This window comes from Rhinopithecus roxellana, chromosome 21 (genome assembly GCF_007565055.1).
Source record: "Rhinopithecus roxellana isolate Shanxi Qingling chromosome 21, ASM756505v1, whole genome shotgun sequence".
NCBI lineage: Eukaryota > Metazoa > Chordata > Mammalia > Primates > Cercopithecidae > Rhinopithecus > Rhinopithecus roxellana.
This window is the reverse complement of record NC_044569.1, coordinates 42,336,456-42,355,498: the sequence shown is the minus strand read 5'-3', so window position 1 is coordinate 42,355,498 and position 19,043 is coordinate 42,336,456. Positions and strand designations below refer to the sequence as shown.

Below are 19,043 nucleotides of genomic sequence, written 5' to 3'. Positions count from 1 at the left end.
ATAGTAGCTTCTTACCTCCCTCTTTTTTTTTAATCTACTGAGGGAAACCAACCAACTAGGTTTGTTAGAATTGTCTCAAGCAAAGTATAGAAAGACTCCAAGGCTGGGCACAGTGGCTCATGTCTGTAATCCCAGCACTTTGGGAGGCCAGAGTGGGTGGATCACTTGAGCTCAGGAGTTTGAGACCAGCCTGGCCAACATGGCGAAACCCTGTCTCTACAAAAAATGCAAAAAAATTGGCCGAGTGTGGTGGCATGTGCATGTGATCCCAGCTACTTGGGAGGCAGAGGTGGGAGGATCACCTGGGAGGCCAAGGCCACAGTGAGGCAAGATCACACCACTGCACTCCAGCCTGGGTGACAGAGTGAGACCCTGTCTCAAAAAAAAAAAAAAAAAAAAAAAGGATTCCACTTCTCTGGTGAGTGTGCAGCATACGAGCATGTGGACTTTGTCACATCAGAACTGTTATTAGAGGCTTATTTTCCTTATTTCTTGGTTTTGGGCAGTGTTCCAAATGGGTAAGGTGTTACAGTACAAAAGTTATCTACAACATTGAGAGAATGGCGAAGCTGATTAAATTGTTCATATTCTTTCTGTTTTGTGGTTATTTTGTTTTCAGAAAAGTCAAATCTTTCACAATCAATAAGCAATATTTTTGTTGTAAACTTGTCATACCTCTAATGTAATAAACAGCAAGCATATGGATGATTCACTTCCTTTTAAAAAAGGGATTAGCTGGGCGCGGTGGCTCAAGCCTGTAATCCCAGCACTTTGGGAGGCCGAGACGGGCGGATCACGAGGTCAGGAGATCGAGACCATCCTGGCTAACACGGTGAAACCCCGTCTCTACTAAAAAATACAAAAAAACTAGCCGGGCGAGGTGGCGGGCGCCTGTAGTCCCAGCTGCTCAGGGAGGCTGAGGCAGGAGAATGGCGTGAACCTGGGAGGCGGAGCTTGCAGTGAGCCGAGATCCGGCCACTGCACTCCAGCCTGGGTGACAGAGCAAGACTCCGTCTCAAAAAAAATTTAAAAAAAAAAAAAAATAAAAAAGGGATTACAGATAGAACAATGAATGATTAATATGAACAATCTGTCATGCTTCCAAAGTAGAGATTATGCAAAAAGCAAGATTACCTCACTTCTTTTCTCTCTGTAACAACACAGATATACAAAAATTTCTGTTTGCATTCTTTCTGTTACTCAGTCACACAAACTATATATTATAACACAGTCTAAACCTCAATATTCTTCAGTGTTAGCCTTTTCTTAAGTTTTAATAAGAGCATTTGTTCAATATTATACGAAACTAGAGTGTGAGGATTAGTCACGTGTCATCAGGAACAGAAATAAAATGTGGGCTGCAACTTGCAATGGAATACATATAGCCCTTTAAAAGTAACATATGGCAGACAATTAAGGAATCCTTAAGCCTTCTTTAATTAATTGTTATTTCAGTTTATCTATGTAACCAAATATGAAAGTAGCCCTTTGTTTAAGAAAAAGGAATTTTAAAAAATTTTCTAGAACCAGTCTTCTTTAAGCTTTGCATGTGCTAACAATCACTTTTTGGAAATGTATAGTTGAAGCATACACTGCCATTTGTACGGACATAAGTTAAATCAACTGTCAGGCTCAGGAACCAAGATCATCCTGCCAGGCACCATTTAGGCACTGGTTTCCTCTTGGCCTTCCCTTGGGAAAACGTTTGCAAATTTTTTTCCACTAACAAGTTTTATTGGACAGTAGGCCAGGATGTTGGCCTCTTATGATACAATCTAGAGAGAAAACATTCAATTCTTTTTTTTTTTTTTTTTTTTGAGATGGAGTCTCGCTCTGTCGCCCAGGCTGGAGTGCAGTGGCTGGATCTCAGCTCACTGCAAGCTCCGCCTCTCGGGTTCACGCCATTCTCCTGCCTCAGCCTCCCGAGTAGCTGGGACTACAGGCACCCGCCACCTCGCCCGGCTAGTTTTTTTTTATTTTTAGTAGAGACGGGGTTTCACCGGGTTAGCCAGGATGGTCTCGATCTCCTGACCTCGTGATCCGCCCGTCTCGGCCTCCCAAAGTGCTGGGATTACAGGCTTGAGCCACCGCGTCCGGCCCATTCAATTCTTTTGGAAGTTTTTTTATGCTTTTTAAAAAAATATAGCTGTACTTTTCTGGAATTGAATATAACATATTTTTCCTAATGTACTGAAACAAACTGTATATTATTTTTATTTTTTTAATATATTTTTCCTAATGTACTAAAACAAACGAAGTTTAGACTGGCAATTGAATGAGTATAAATCTGAGTAGAGCATTTTACTCCTTTCAACTGAATTTAGGAATAGATGTGAATGTTTCATATGCTGTACAAATTCTCCTAGAATTCTCTATTAGGTGCAGGTGCAATTTATTATAACTCTCAAAAATAGAATAACTCAAAACACTAACTGAATTGGCTTTGGTTTTTTTAATCCAAAAACCAATCTTCTTGAAAGAGCTGAATCTCTTGAAACTCATTTCCATTTAAATTTCCATGCAGTTCAATAATAGTCATTTCTCAGTTGCTATCACTCTAGTCTAGAGGGACATCTTTAAATTGATTTATGGTTATGTGATCCACAGACAGGCATCCATATATTTCTCCACTCTTAAATGACTTGAAGACTTTGAATTCGTGAATATAGGCGATTCTTGGTTTCTTTACTTTCTCCCATTCAATTTCCTTTTGGGTTCTTCATCTCTGCCCTTTCCTGATGACTGATTGCATGTGGATATTATTGAAGCAAAAGTCATGAATTAGGGCCTGATCAAAATCAATTGACTTTCCCTTTTCCCAAAGCTGCCTTGTCTCCTTACTGCAATCAAACCACTCCCTTAACTATACCATCAGTCACATAACAAACACTACTGTCCATGGTGTTGACTCTACCTAAGAAACGTGGTGCAACCATCTAATTTCGTGTTATGGCATAAAAGTCAAATTGTAGAGTAGGACTGTCCCTTCACATGAGCAGTGAAACTTTTCCTTGACCTGGGCTCAGGGCCCTAGCTTTAGGGCTAAAGTAAAGGATCTCAAGGTAACAAATTCTTAGTTGGTTGCTGTCCTCACGAAGTATCAGTACCTTCTTTTTGATCTTGTAGGAACCAAAGAGGTTGTTGTAAATGTGGATGATGATGGAGTCATTTCATTGAACTTCGAATGTGATCAGATGACTCCAAAGTCCGAGTTCACCTGGTCCAAAGATTACGTATCCACTGAGGACTCTCCACGGTTAGAAGTCGAAAGCAAGGGCAACAAGTAAGGACTATGTCAATCACAATCATGGTTTTCCTTTTCACTGTAGGAGAATGAGGTGAGCTCTTTGATTTCCACTTAAATTGCTTGGAATAAGAGGATGAAATCACATATATTTTATATCTGGTATTGTAGAACATAATAACCAACTTAAACCTTAAAAATAATCATCCTAGACTGGCTCATTGACTCACACCTGAAATCCTAGCCACTCAGGAGACTGAGGCAGAAAGATCACTTGAGCCTAGGGGTTCAAGACCAACCCGGGCAACATAGTGAGACCCTGTCTCTAATAAAATAAAATAATGATAATAACCCTTCTAAAATACTTTTTACATTATTCCATTTAAAGTGCTTTCTTATTTATCTCATTTATGCTATTATAAACATTCGATTGACATAAAGATCAGCTTTAAAGATGATTCTCATCATCTATGAAATTTTGAAATCTTAAAGTAATAATGAGGATACTTATAGGGGCTAGGAAGAACCTGCTATTTCAAGTTAATGGTAAATTAAATGGTTTGAGGATAATCTCTTCTGCTTTTTTCACCATCACTCATGAGTGAGCCAGTAGTACATGGGAAGAAAGCTCTGTGTGGAAGTACGACATGGAAAAGCTCTAGGCCCAACTCTACCAGGAGCTGGCTGTATAACCTTGAGCAGCTATTTAACTTTCACGAACCTCGGATTTCTTTTTCTATAAAATGAGAGTGGGGAGAATGGAGGACTTGTGTGATCTGTCATTTCCTTTCAACGCCAAGATTTTGAGTGTTCTTTTTACTTTGCTTTATAGCAAAAGCTTACGAAGCTTTATATTTTCATAGTGTCAACCACATTGGATTGATATGATAAAGCAAAGTATTTGATAAAGCACAGTACTTCTAAGTACTTTTTTCTATTACAATGAAGCCCAGTATATCTCAGAAATCAAAGAAAAAACTGGCAATTTTGTTGTAGAATGACAAGCAAATACTGAATATAATTAAAGAACTTTTTCTGCCCCTATGCTGTAAATTTCTTGACATGAAACACAGTTGCCCCACGAAAAGATAATTGAATGATAAATTTTTCTCCCAGTTTGTACACTTAACATTTCAATGTTTGGTTGGTCTTAGACACTGCCTAGCAATATAGCTTGCCAAAGTTAGAAAACTGCAATGAACTTGCCCACTGAGCCATTCATTTACTTATTACACATATTATGTGCCAGACAAGGTACTGGGTGCTGGGGATAACACAGTAAACAAAGCAGTTCCTGTCTCTGAAGGCAGAGGAATTATACAGTGGGGAGAATACAGATGCTTATAATAAGTTCAGAAAAGGGGAGAGCAGGAGATGGCATAGGAGAGGCACCCAGAGTTACCAACAACAGGTTCTGCCCTTGGCGGGAGAAGTGTCTGGCTCCCAGCAGGGGCTGCTCAGCTAGATATTTTTCTGCAGGATGTGCACTGATAAGCAACATAGCTTGGGCATGTGGGATTTGTGCCAGTTCCACTCCCCTGTCACCATCACCCCCTGGAAGGAGGTAAGGAAAGTCCTCCCAGAGTAAATGACATTGAACCTGAGACACCAAGAACACGTAGGCTATAGCTCAGCGAGATGAGAGGAGGCGTCCAGATGAAAGGAGCAGCATATACAACTGCTCAGAATCAGGGGAAACACAGGCCCACAGATCCCACACACCCTCATTTCTAAGAAAAATATTTTGTTCCGAAGGACGAAAATGACCTTCAAAGACCTTGGGATGGACGACTTGGGTATTTACTCTTGCGATGTAACAGACACTGATGGAATAGCATCAAGCTACTTAATAGATGAAGAAGGTAAGTTTAAAATCAGTGCATTCACATGTCGAATGTTGCTTTGATTTCTCGATGATTCTTAAGTGGTTTTTATTTTAGTAGTTTAAGGTTTAATTGCTTGCTTTTTCCCCCTACAGAATTGAAACGTTTACTTGCTCTCAGCCATGACCACAAGTTCCCAAGTAAGTATCCACAATGCATACACAGATTTGAGCAGTCTCACCTAGGCAGCAACTTCTGGAATAGATCCAGTGACAGCTCTGATGGGATTAAGAGAGAGACTCTTGAGAACATATAGTGGAACACACATCAGTAGCTACAGATGTGCTTTCTAGAAGCGATGCCTTTTCCTTTGCCGTTGCTCTCCAGAGATACAAAGGATACTAACATAGAAAATAAATCCCGTGCTCCATTACATGGCGAAGTGTCAGGCTACACAGGTGTAACATCTGAGTAATTAAGTTCTTCACTTTTTGCCCACATATGTTGGAATCACATATGTATTTTCTGGATATATTCACTTATATGTCTTTATGCAAACCAATCTATTCCTAAGTAAGATTGGCACTTAAAAGAAGAATCATACCTCTAAATAAAGACAATATAAAGATAGTACCTACCATTTTCAACTCCTGGAAAATTGGGCAAACATGCCTTTGTCAGAAAAAGAATCCCTCTGAACTATGCACAACCCTTCAATAAAGTACCTTCTACATAAAAGATTAAATTCCACACTTGACACTAAGAAAAGAGAAGGAAGTCGGAAATGACCCTCGGAAGGTTCCACTGTCCAGATAGGGGGATCTCTTGCAATTAGTACCCACTGGCCAAGGTAGTGAAGCATCCGGAAAGTTACACCCTGGAGTTTGAGAAAACAAGTAGAAAGTGATAGTATACACTCATTCTTTTTAAATCAGCAATTTTAATACTTAAATAGAAATCCTCTACTCATAAAGGAGTTTCAGGAATCCAGAAAACTATATTCCTATTCCGCACTGTGGACAAACAGCCTTTGTAGATTTGTATATGTGCATTTTTCTAGGAAGTGTATCTTTCACTTTTAGTAAATTCCCAGTGGAGACTGGAATTTAAAAACCACATACACTGCTCTAGAATGAATTGCCGATCCTTCTCTTACATCTGTAAGGAGTGACTTGTTTGACAGTGAGGCTGAGTGCTGATGATACTGGCCTCAGCTGTAATGTTCTGAAAACCAATTTTGGGCTGGGCACAGTGGTTTACACCTGTAATTCCAGTACTTTCGGAGGATGGAGCGAGAGGATCACTTGAGCCCAGGAGTTCGAGGCTGCAGTGAGCCATGATCACGCTACTGCACTCCACGCTGGGCAACAGAGCGAGACCGTATCTCTAAAAACAAAAACGAACCCAACTTTGTTCAGCAAAGTAGCAGAGTGGAGTGCTCGTGAGACGTGACTGTAGGGCGCAGACTTCTAAATTCTAGGGAAGAACCCTCCGTGCCACCACGTGGCGTTAGGCAAGCCATTTCTCATCTGTATGCTTACTCACCATAAAACTGGGAAAGTAACATCATGAGTGAGGTTTCAAATGTTAATTTTGAAAAAGTTTATGGAAAGTACTGAAGTGTATCCCAAAGTGTTTGGCCTGGACTCTCTGTTCTGGACTTTTGACTCAAGCTGTGTGCCTGGGCAGCTCCCTTTTATTTCTCTGTGCCTTGGTTTCTTTTCCAGGAATGACTATCACAATGGTTTATAGCACCTACTATATAGAAATGCTGTAAGAGGGTGGGACGTGGTGGCTCTTGCCTGTAATCCCAGCACTTTGGGAGGCCGAAGTGAGTGGATCACTAGGTCAGGAGTTCAAGACCAGCCTGACCAACATGGTGAAACCCCATCTCTACTAAAAATACAAAAAATTAGCCAGGTGTGGTGGCGGGCACCTGTAACCCCAGCTACTCAGGAGACTGAGGCAGGAGAATCCCTTGAACCTGGGAGGCAGAGGTTGCAATGAGCCGAGATCATGCCATTGCACTCCAGCCTGGGTGACAGAGCAAGACTCCATCTCAAAATAAATAAATAAATAAATAAATACATACATACATACATACATACATACTGTAAGAGATTACGAATATGGTATTGATAGATCCATGAACTATTCGGGAAAAATATAAACATTAATTGAAACAGAACAGTGATCCCTGAACCTGCTGCCCAGAGCAAAAGTCTCCAAGCTCCATAAGGTGGTTATACTTTCTACTCTCCAACATTGACAGAAATGGGGAGAAACAGCAGCACCTACTAACCTAGTCAGATCATAAACATTGGTTAAGTGTCTAGACAACAACTGATCCAAACAACATTTACATTCAGCTTAAAGGGTAGAGATGAGAGAAGATGGGGTGTCACTTTTGAGCTCAAGATGCCCAGGCCTCCCTGGAATTCAGTGTTCATATGGACTTGGAGAGAGAATTAATCCAGGCAGTAGGCATTGCCTGAGGTCACTGTCATTTATACTGAGATATTTTCTCTTGCATAAGCCCAAGAACTCTGATTATTGGTGCTAAGAGAGAGGGTAGCAGCAAACTCAGGTATCCTTTTATCAGAGACCCAGTGTCACATTTTGGTAGGGGGAACCTGAGACTGATTAAAACTCTGACATGTGGCTGGGCAAGGTGGCTCATGCCTGTAATCCCAGCACTTAGGAAGGCCAAGGTGGGAGGATCACTTGAGCCCAGGAGTTCAAGAACAGCCTTGGCAACATGGTGAAACCCCATCTCTATAAAAAAACAAAACTTAGCCAGGTGTGGCAGCAGCTCCTCGGGAAGCTGAGGCGGGAGGATCACTTGAGCCCAGCAGTTGGAGGCGGCAGTGAGCCGTGATTATGCCACTGCACTTCAGCCTGGGTGAGTGAGAATCTGTCACAAAAAATAAATATAAAAATCACAAAATAACAAACTCTGACATGCAAGTATCAAAGCCCCCAACCCAGGGGTGTTTTGGTTAACCCAAGGAAGCAACATTTTTCAATACTACAGCGCCCGCTGTTTTCTTTCCCCTACCACTCTCAGACCAATGAGGTCACCACGTGAATATTTTCAGAGGCCTGGTGATAGGATCAAAGTAGCACATGCGATTTATTGATTCGTAGCCACTTCATCTTTGTAAATGCTGGCATGTTGATGAAGTTGTTTTCGTGAGATCTGGTAAAGTTTTAAACTGTCTTATTTCTTAGAGAATGTAATAAAGAGTATGGTATTCCTTTATCCTTTGGCACAGTAAATTCTCCTATTTTAAGCTGTTTTCAAAAATATTTTGAAAACCACTAAACATGTGCCTTAAACCTACAAATAACATATTTCACTGAGGCACATTAACTGCCAGAGAAAAGAGCCTAAGGAAATTTAGAGCTGAGTAAATGGAAAAAATAAAAATGCACAAAGCTAAAAATAGAAAGCGACTTAGTCTATCTTGCCAGTATTGATACTAAATTGCAGTGTGGAAAGATAGCTTATTTGAATATATATCCGTACACCCAGAATTCAAGGTATTTTGGGGGAGTGGGGGGAGGGTACACTTTGGTATTCTCAGCATGCTGCATAATAGCCCTTCATTTGCAGACACCAGTTGTTACCCCTCTTGTATACATGCACTGTATGTGGGGAGACATGCACAAGCATGTATATATAAATATAGATATGTTGGTGTGTCCTCTTAGGTGTCAACATATTATATTCTAAAATTTAGTGGTTGTAAAAATTAACCAGGTGTAGTGGCTCTCCCCTGTAATCCCAGCTACTCTGAAGGCTAAGGCACAAGAATCTCTTGAACACGGGAGGTAGGGGTTGCAGTGAGCTGAGATCATGCCACTGCCTAGACGACAGAGTGAGACTCCATCTCAAAAAAAAAAAAGGTGTTTCCAGGGTGTTGTAGAAGCAACTAAAGGAGGAAAGAGATACCAAAATATTAACAGCCAACATTAATAGAGCATTTATTATATGCCAGGCTTTCTATAGAGTAGTTAAGCATGATATATTATTTGAATTCCACAATTACCTTAAAAGGGTTGGTATTGTGGTGATTTGATTTTAGAGGGGAAGAACATGAGGCCTGGAGAGGTGAAGTAATTAGATCATTTGCACACAGCTGGTTAAACCCAGGTGGTCTGCCTCTGGAGCCTGCTCCCCTGACTGTGACATGGGCTGTCTCTAGGTATGCACAGCCACTTTTGCTTCGTGCCCCCTGTGGACATTCAAGGCGGCCAGCATTCTCCAGGCGATGTTCTCAGGACTCAGGGAGGACAGTGAACATTAAGGGAGCTGGAGGCTTCCAGGAGGGCCTGTTCCTCCTCCTCCCTCACCACTCTGGGCCTCTTAGGTAACCTCTTCACTCACATAGTAAGTTTCCTAGAATGAGGTCTCCAGATATTTTTAGAAGAAATTGTACTTTCTACTCTCCTCAAGACTTACTTGTAGCAAGCATGAACGTCCTGTAAGGGAGAAACTTAGCCTCTGCCCTTGCCTGCCCTGGTGCACTCAGACATCCTGCTCACACCGGAAAACCATCTTGTGGACAACCAGGACCAAGAGGAATACAGAAGAGATGGAGGAGTGACCCTGCTCTCAGCTCTGCCACCCAGATGTGTTACCACTGTCTCCTGGGGTGTAGTTGAGATTGTGTAAAGAGATCAGTAAAGTGAGGGGAGGAAGAGAACCAACCTTCTTGAACACAGACCACTATTCACAGTACCTTAATGGTTCTCTTACTATATTTATGTTTGTTTGTTTGTTTGTTTTTTAGAGACAGAGTCTCATCTCACTCTGTTGCCCAGGCTGGAGTGCAGTGGTGTGATCTTGGCTCACTGCAACCTCTGCCTCCCAGGCTCAAGCAATTCTCTTGCCTCAGCCTCCGGAGTAGCTGGGATATAGGCGCCCACCACCATGCCTGGCTAATTTTTGTAATTTTAATAGACACGGGGTTTCACCATGTTGGCCAGGCTGATCTCAAACTTCTGACCTCAAGTGATCCACCCACCTCGGCCTCCCAAAGTGTTAGGATGACAGGTGTGAGCCACCATGCCCGGCCTTATATTTACTCTTCATAGCACGTCCATGTTAGCAGGTGAGGGACATAAGATCTAAAGGAGGAGAGTAACTGGTCCAGATCTTGGTGGGACTCCAAAACCCACCTTCTCTCCGCCTTGAAACCCCCTCGATAGATGACATCTGAGCCCCCTCTCAGTCCTGCATTGGAATGAATTTATCACACTGAACTTGCTAGTGAATATGGAATAATGCAAAGAAAAGCATCCCTTGAAACTTGAAAAGGGTATTTTAAAATACAGCACCTGCCAACCAGATGAGGTGGCTCACACCTGTAATCCCAACACCTTGGGAGGCCAAGGAGGGAGGATCACTTGAGGCTAGGAGTTCAAGACCAACCTGGGCAACACAGTGAGTCCCTGTCTAATAAAAAAAAAAAAAAAAAAAAAAAAACCTAGCTGAGTGTGGTGGTGCGTGACTGTTGTGTGAGCTACTCAGGAGGCTGAGGTGAGAGGATCGCCTGAACCCAGGAGGCAGAGGTTGCAGTGAGCCGAGATCGTGTCACTGTATTCCAGCCTGGGCAACAGAGCGAGAACCTGTTGCAAAAAAAAAAACAAAAAAGAAAAAAAAAGAAAAAACGCCAACCAAAAGCCTTGGTAGAAAGTTACAGATATTGACTACAAGTGCCCCATGCCCCTAGAGGTAAGTTCATTTTCCTCATTTTTACAGTTGAGACACTAATGATTCAAAGAGGATGAACAACTTGCTCTAATGACAGTCCCAGCATCAGAGCTGAGTCCCTGTGTCTTTAAGCCTTTCCCTGCGACTCTCACTGTCTCTGAGCTTTGCAAGAAGCAGGTGCTACATTGTCATTTCCATTGCCCGGATTTTTTTTGTTTTTTGTTTTTCGCTTGTTGGAAAATGAGTACCAATATAATTGGTTACCAATATAATTACTGTGTTTATTTTTACTTTTCATAGCTGTCCCAGTTAAATCAGAGTTGGCAGTTGAAATTTTGGAAAAGGGCCAGGTCCGGTTTTGGATGCAGGCTGAGAAGCTGTCTGGCAATGCCAAAGTCAACTACATATTTAACGAGAAGGAAATTTTTGAAGGCCCGGTAGGTTTTACACTTTTTTGCCTTTTTAACGTATCATTGTAGAATACACTGAGGAAGCCTTATGTGGATGTGGATATGTTGTTATAAAAACCGCTGGGTGGTGGAGTGGGTGAGTTTAAATCCTTCTCACAAGTGAAAACTGTGAAATGAAAATACAGATTGACTATATCATATTATGCAAACTGGGACGCTTTGAGAATGAAAGGACAGCAGTCATAAACAGTCATAAACCAAAACGGTCTCAGGCAAACCGAGATGTATGATCACCCATGAAAATAGAGAGGTTGTCCTGGGAGGCAGAGGAGCCCATACCCTTACCTGAATTCACATCATACTCACACTGGACACCTCAGCACGGACTTGATTCCTTATATGAAGAACAGGCCTCTTGTCCTAATGGCTCTGAAAAATTCAATAAAAATACCTTTCATTGCTTTTCTGGTTAAAAACACAATACATCCTTATTGTAAAAAGCATTAAAGACTCAGAAAGGACTAATCGCACATTCTTACGGCTTTTGTTAATTTGGTGGCAGTGCTGGGGGTTCTTTCCAGCACAAACCGGAAAGCCTGCTAGATGAATTCTAAAACAGCTGTAACACTTCTAATGGCTTTTTGATGTACATATTGGTATATACTTTTTTAGACATTTTTCTATGCTTCTCTATGTGTATATCTGTGTCATATTTACATAGGTAATTATATATATATATATAACATACTCTTTCCTTTCCTTTTAACATAAACATTGTTTTTATAGAGTTACAACATCTAAGCTTTATTTGTCCTCCCCACAGACATCAGCCAAGTCAAGATCAGGCCAGTGCCCAGTAGTATCGAAGAACTGGGGGTTCAGGGGCTCTGACCATCACCTGTGCTATCATGGGTGTAAATGGGAAACTGAAAGGGCAGAGGAGGTGTGGTTTGTGACTGTTATTAGCAACCCTTTCCCTTTTCACTGAGATGTATTTTTAAAACATTTGAGGACTTGTTAGAGGGAAACGAGTACCATGAATATTAGGAGAGTATGCAGTACAGTCCTTCCCAATGCGTAGAGTGACTTGCTCTGGGTCAGAACAAGTCACTCCTGACTCCTGTGTCCACTGCGACCCATCTCCTCTCCACTTTCAAAATGTTCCCTCAACTGCTGTGACCACCACCTGGCCAGGGGAGAGGAAGGAAAAGTGTTGTCGGCCTCACCCATCACCCCACAGTCATTGAGTGAACATTCATGCATATGTGCATATAGACTACTCCCCTTCACGTGTTCAAGCGTGCACATGTGTTGCCTTGAGAGTATGCACCTGCTCTCTTAAGTCAAGTTTCTTAGAAAGAGAGTCTGAAGTTGTTTCTCGTTCAAATGATTTATTGTTGGGGAGCAGGATGGGATGGGGGATGCTAAGCAAACATGTGATCTCAGTTGGAGACTGACTTCCTGCAGGGGAGGCTCGGGAGCATGAATTGCATCACAGAGTTCATCCCAAGCCTGAGCCTTCATTCTGTGATATTTTATATATAGCAAAAGTTAACAAATTCAAATCTATCATGGAGTTTGTGCTTGCATGCCCAGTGACTAAAACTTATCTTTACATTCTGCGGAAAAAAATTTGTCTAAACAATATGATAAAATAAGTATAGTCTAATAGGGCTATTTCCATTCATTAAGAGCAAATAGGGCCAGGCATGGTGGCTCACACCTGTAATCCCAGCACTTTGGGAGGCCGAGGCAGGGGAATTGCTTGAGGGTCAGAGTTTGAGACCAGCTTAGGCAATATAGTGAAGCATCATCTCTACAAAAAATTTTTAAAAATTGGTGAGGCATGGTGGTGTGTGCCTGTAGTCCTAGCCTCAAGAGCCTGAGGCCTGAGGCTTGAGTCTAGGAGTTCAAGGCTGCAGTGAACTATGATTGCACCACTGCACTCCAGCCTGGGCAACAGAGACTCTGTCTCTAAAAAGAGAAAAAAAGAGAGAGTAAATAGATTTAGAAGCTTTTTTTTCAAGTATTAATTCAGCAGATATTTATTAATTGACTACTATATACCATGCATGTGCAAGATGCCAAGGAGATAGCGATAAATGAGCAAGATACCTGCTTCTGCTGCCTATAGTTTTACATTATTCTACTTATTAAAAATAATGTAGGCCAGGAGCAGTGGCTTATGCCTGTAATCCCAGCACTTTGGGAGGCTGAGGTGGGTAGATCACTTGAGGTCAGGACTTCAAGACCAGCCTGGCCATCGTGGTAAAACTCCGTCTTTACTAAAAATACAAAAATTAGCTGGGTATGGTGGCACACACCTGTAGTCCCAGCTACTCAGGAGGCTGAAGCAGCAGAATCACTTAAACCTGGGAGGCAGAGGTTGCAGTGAGCTAAGATGGCACCACTGCACTCCAGCCTGGGCGGCAGAACAAGAATCCATCTCTAGATAGATAGATAGATAGATAGATAGATAGATAGATAGATAGATAATGTAATCTGGAAGGTAATGTGAGAGTCTAAAGACAACTTTTTGACATTTTGTGACTTGGGGTAACAAACTTTATTTAGATTTAAGAAACTGAATTTCAGACTTTTTAGTAATCTATTCTGGTCTAGATCAAAAACTCCACATAATATTTCCCTTTTCCTGGGTATAAGAATATGAAGAACTTGTTCAGTTATGAAGAAATTTTATTTAAATTATTACTCTAATTTTTAATGTTTAATTTTTTTTTAGACATCATCTCCTTCTGTTGCTCAGGCTGCAGTGCAGTGGCACAATCATGGCTCTACTGTAGCCTCAACCTCCTGGGTTCAAGAGATCCTTCCCATCTCAACCTCCTGAGTACCTGGGATTAAAGTTGCACACCACCATGCCCGGCTAATTTTTCCTTTTTTTTTTTTTTTTTTTTTTCTTAAACAGAGTTTTGCTCTTATTGCCCAGGCTGGAGTTCAATAGTGCAATCTTGACTCACTGCAACCTCCGCCTCCTGGGTTCAAGCAATTCTCCTGTCTCAGCCTCCCAAGTAACTGGGATTACAGGCACATCCCACCACACCAGGCTAATTTTTGTGTTTTTAGTAGAGATGGGGTTTCATCATATTGGTCAGGCTGGTGTCAAACTCCTGACCTCAGGTGATCTGCCCGCCTCAGCCTCCCAAAGTGCTGGGATTACAGGTGTGAGCCACTGTGCCCAGCTATTTTTCTATTTTTATATGGACAAGGTCTCGCTTTGCTTGCCCAGGCTGTTCTGAAACTTCTGGCCTCAAGCAATCCTCACCTTGGCCTCCCAAAGTACTGGGATTACAGGCATGAACCACTGCACCTAGCCTAAAATTATTACTCTTTGGGGTTTATTTTTATTTCATCAAGCTTATTGTCATCCAAGTAAAATATCTGCCTCAGTGATTTCTCTGTCATTTTCTTTTCACACTGAAGAAATATAAAATGCATATTGACCGAAACACTGGCATCATTGAAATGTTCATGGAGAAGCTACAGGATGAGGATGAGGGAACGTACACTTTCCAGCTTCAAGATGGAAAAGCAACTAACCATTCTACTGTTGTTCTCATTGGAGATGGTAAGAATTCCGTGGAACATTAACCAGCAGGCTTTGCTACTCCCTTCAATCCAAATACCTCATGGCACAAAAGTTGTCATTAGAATTGTTTCTTAATTGAATTCTAATGTTCAAAATACAAATTTCAGCTGGGCGCAGTAGGTTATGCCTATAATCCCAGCACTTTGGGAGACCCAGGCGGGCGTATCACCTGAGGTCAGGAGTTCAAGACCAGCCTGGCCAACGTGGTAAAACCCCGCCTCTACAAAAAATACAAAAATTAGCCAGGTGTGGTGGCATGCCTCTGTGGTCCCAGCTACTTGGGAGGCTGAGGCATGAGAATCATTTGAACCCGGGAGGCAGAGGTTGCAGTGAGCCAAGATCGCACCACTGCATTCCAGCCTGGGCGACAGAGTGAGACTCTGTCTCAAAAAAAAAAAAAAAATACAGTTTTCAGTTAATACTTTACATGGTATTTTATTTCATAGAAATGAAAGTTAATTTAAAAGAACACCAAATTTATCCCTAGCCCACAGGCAAGACTGCATTTAAATACTTTCATATATAAACAAATGTTTATTGCTCAAATTCTCCAGTGAGGGAGATTGTAATACAACAAAGACTGTATGTGTCTCAGAAATAAACCATGATACTGTTTTGCCATGTGTACTTACTGTAAATTACTAAAATTGAGAATAAAAATATGCAAAAGTAGTGCGTTGCGAATCTACTAATCATACATTGTAACTAGATTGTAGTAAATCAGCTGCTCACTTACTGCCACCCAGATTTAAAATGTGGCGGTTACAAAGGCAATGGAAAGGCTGGCCAGAGCTCTGTATTTGCAACATCCAATATTATTTCACTGTTTCCTAGCTTTATGACCTTGTACAATTTATTCAACCTTCCTAAGCCTATTTCTTCATCTGTAAAGATAAAAAATGAGCAGGGTTGTCACAATGTATGAGTGTTACAATAATGAATATAAATCACTTAGTGCAGTGGCTGACATGTGCATTTATACCACCCAACTCAATTTCACACTTCCTTGTTTTTCAATTTGTAGTTTTCAAAAAGCTCCAGAAAGAAGCTGAATTCCAGCGGCAAGAATGGATCAGGAAACAAGGTAAAAATAGGCAGTGGATAAAGAGAAAAATTTTAATTTTTTTTGTACAAAATATTCCAAGGTTATTTCCATAACAAATTAAAATGAATATTATTATGTTAATAATGCCTAGTAAATTAAAATAATTGAAAATATTTACAGTTAAATATGTAGACATTAAAATATTTAAAAGCTAAATCTAGAATTTTAAAAATTTGACTTCAGACGTAAATCACCTTAGGACTTAAGTATGAGCTTTGATTTTGCATTTGTGATTAATAGAGTAATTGCTAATGTCATTAAAATTTTATAGGTCCTCACTTTGCTGAGTATTTGAGCTGGGAAGTGACTGGTGAATGTAATGTACTATTGAAATGCAAGGTAAGAGATAGATAAATTTTTAATATTTGATTCAAGGGAAATAGAATGTAAAGAAGAGGAAGATCAGTTTTTCATCTCTTCCATCTGAGCCAAAATGATAAGTGGGACACATATTTACTGTTGAATGTTACTGTAATCATGTGTTGATAAGAAAGATTTAAAATAAAATGGCATAAAATATGAGAAGGCAAGGTGATCACTCCTAGTCTCCACTAATGACCTAGTTAGTAAGACCCTAGACCTTTATCTAATTAGTAATCTCCAAAGACTCTCACATTGTTTTTGTCTTAAGCCAAATCTGTGTTCTAAGTCATAGACCTATTCCAGAATCACTCTAGCTGCAGTGTTTCGTGGACCTTGCTAAGTAAATTGTGAGGCTGACGCAACAATACCCCTGGGTGTTCCCCAGCTGTGCCACTGACTCCAAGCCACTGTGCTGTCTTGAAGGAGAGATGTGGAAAAGAGTTGGCAGCTCACAACCAATTGTCTTATTAGGACTTTGAAAAGATTCAGGAAAAAAAATTCTGTATAGCTTTCTAAACGAGTTTGTACTTTAGCTTGTGGTGTGTAGCTGAGTGAGTCATCGGAAATGTTTGGGGTAAGGAACTGGTGGGTGATGTTGGAGCGGGAGCGTAAAGGTCCTGCTGGCTGACAAGGACACGTGGAAGCGTAGGTGTGGCATTTGGTGTGGATTTCACAATTGTCATGATAACACCCAGAACCCAAGTGCCCCAGTGTCTACTAGATCTGATAAACTCAAAGAAACAGCAGTCTATCAGAAATACATATAAGGAAAATCAATTCTAGGTTTTAGCCTCACAGGAAATGGCAACGCTGCTTGAAAAACTCTTTCTCAGGCAGCAGCTGAAGCCCTCAGCTTCTCTCTTATCCCAGTTGCCCTGTCGTGCTGTCCCCGACTCACTTCCTCATCCACATGGCCCCTCCCTATAAACCATCCCTTTTCAAAAGCCTACACATCCCTCGCCTTCTGCGCTTGCTGTGGCCCCCTGCAGAGGAGCTCTGGTGTCCTGTGATGGCCTTTCTCAGGAGAGTCAGCCCCATTCCCAGATTCTGAGCAATCCAGGGCAGCCTGGAAATGGGTTGTGAATATTCACACAGTTCGTGCTTAACGCTGTCATTCCAATGCCTGGAATGACCTTCTTTCAGCTTCTCTGACAAAATCCTTTCCAGGCCCAGCACAGTCATCTCTAGAAGGCCTCCCGCTCCCTCTGTCTCCCCACAGCTCTTTGTTCCATTATTGTGGAATTCCTGTAAATTTGGCCCCTCACATGTGGCATTACAGTTCCTGGAGTATGCGCACCTAATCATTCAGACTCACAAGAGTATGGTGGGCCTTGCTTGGCGCTAGTCTACTCAAAAAAACGTAGGAGGGGCCGGCACGGTGGCTCACGCCTGTAATCCCAGCACTTTGGAAGCCCAAAGCAGGCAGATTACTTGAGGTCAGGAGTTCGAGACCAGCCTGGCCAATGTGGTGAAACCCTGTCTCTACTAAAAATACAAAAATTAGCCAGGCATGGTGGTGGACACCTGTAGTCCCAGCTACTTGGGAGGCTGAGGCAGGTGAATCGCTTGAACACGGGAGGCTGAGGTTGCAGTGAGCCAAGATGACACCTCTGCATTCCAGCCTGGGCGATGGAGTGAGACTCTGTCTCAAAAAAAAAAAAAAAAAAAAAAAAAAAACAATGAACATAGGTGGAACCCTAGCTTGCACACTGGGACCTTCCTCTCCCTCAGGAGTCCACATGTGGAGCTATGACCTTTGCCATCCCAGACAACAGAAAGCTCAGATGCAAGGAGACAAGATCCACTTTGGGCAGGTGCAAGAAAGGGCCACGGCAAAAAAAAAAAAAAAAAAAAAAAAAAAAAAAAAACAAAACAAAACAAAACAAAAAAAAAAACAACCTAAAAATCTTCATGCCCTAAGGACCTAGTGTCTCTTGTAACAACTATCTAAGCAGAACTTCCGGGATCCACACAAGGGTTATGTCCAAATTTCAAGAGCAATGTACTCAGCAAAGCCCAAAGCTGCGGAGTGGTTGTGTGTAGTGGTTTCACTGCAGTTACCAGGGTGGTTCCTATGTTTATTTATTAGCTGAAATTGTTTCGTATTTTAAAACCTGTATATTCTCATGTACAATGAGACAACATTTTCTTTGTCTGTTGGTTTTATAGTTGTATTTTCTCTTTGGGAAATGGTGTGTACCTTTCACCCGTTATTCAGTGGGGTTCTTTGAGATAGTTTTCTTGATTTGTAGGAAGTCTTTACTTTTTCATAGAATTTGAATTATACAAGAAATACATGAGTAGATTCTCCTTTGTAAAAAAAAAAAAATCAAGCAATGTAGATAAAGGTCAGGATCCCTTTAACCACATGCAGTTGTTTAGTCCATTTGAAACAGATGACATGATGAGGAGATGTGTATCTCAGTGAGTCTCCTCAAAATTGCTAAGTAATTAATTTATTAATCCATGCCTCCCCTCCACATATATTTGCAATGCTTCATTTATGTTTTACTAAATTTTTAGATATAGATTGGGGCTTACTCATTCCATTCCTTTAATAAAGTTATTTGTTTTTCTAACACAGCCTGTATTTTAATCTGATGGGATTTGTCTTCCTTTGGTTTTGAGATTTCTATTTTCGTTTAAGTATGTATATCAGTATGAATGTATCTGTTCTCTCTTTTCTTTCCTACCACAGTGATGTTAAAGTCAAATTTTCACTGCTGGAAATAGAGATGCTATTGATTTAGGTTTATTCTATTGGTGTCC

At 41.2% G+C, this 19,043-nt stretch overlaps 1 protein-coding gene and 1 non-coding gene across 2 annotated transcripts in view; one reads left to right on the top strand and one right to left on the bottom strand.

The window, feature by feature from the left end:
• Positions 1 to 19,043, top strand: part of MYOM1 (myomesin 1) — a 98,691-nt gene that overhangs the window by 64,092 nt on the left and 15,556 nt on the right. Inside the window, exons 15-21 of the mRNA XM_030925823.1 lie at positions 3,127 to 3,283; positions 5,000 to 5,106; positions 5,223 to 5,267; positions 11,087 to 11,223; positions 14,641 to 14,785; positions 15,831 to 15,890; positions 16,183 to 16,250. Coding sequence (XP_030781683.1) covers positions 3,127 to 3,283; positions 5,000 to 5,106; positions 5,223 to 5,267; positions 11,087 to 11,223; positions 14,641 to 14,785; positions 15,831 to 15,890; positions 16,183 to 16,250 — 719 coding nt within the window. The remainder of the gene's footprint in view (positions 1 to 3,126; positions 3,284 to 4,999; positions 5,107 to 5,222; positions 5,268 to 11,086; positions 11,224 to 14,640; positions 14,786 to 15,830; positions 15,891 to 16,182; positions 16,251 to 19,043) is intronic.
• On the bottom strand, positions 11,763 to 11,826 carry LOC115895554. Its single transcript, XR_004055750.1, has one exon. It is a non-coding gene; the product is annotated as a U7 small nuclear RNA (small nuclear RNA).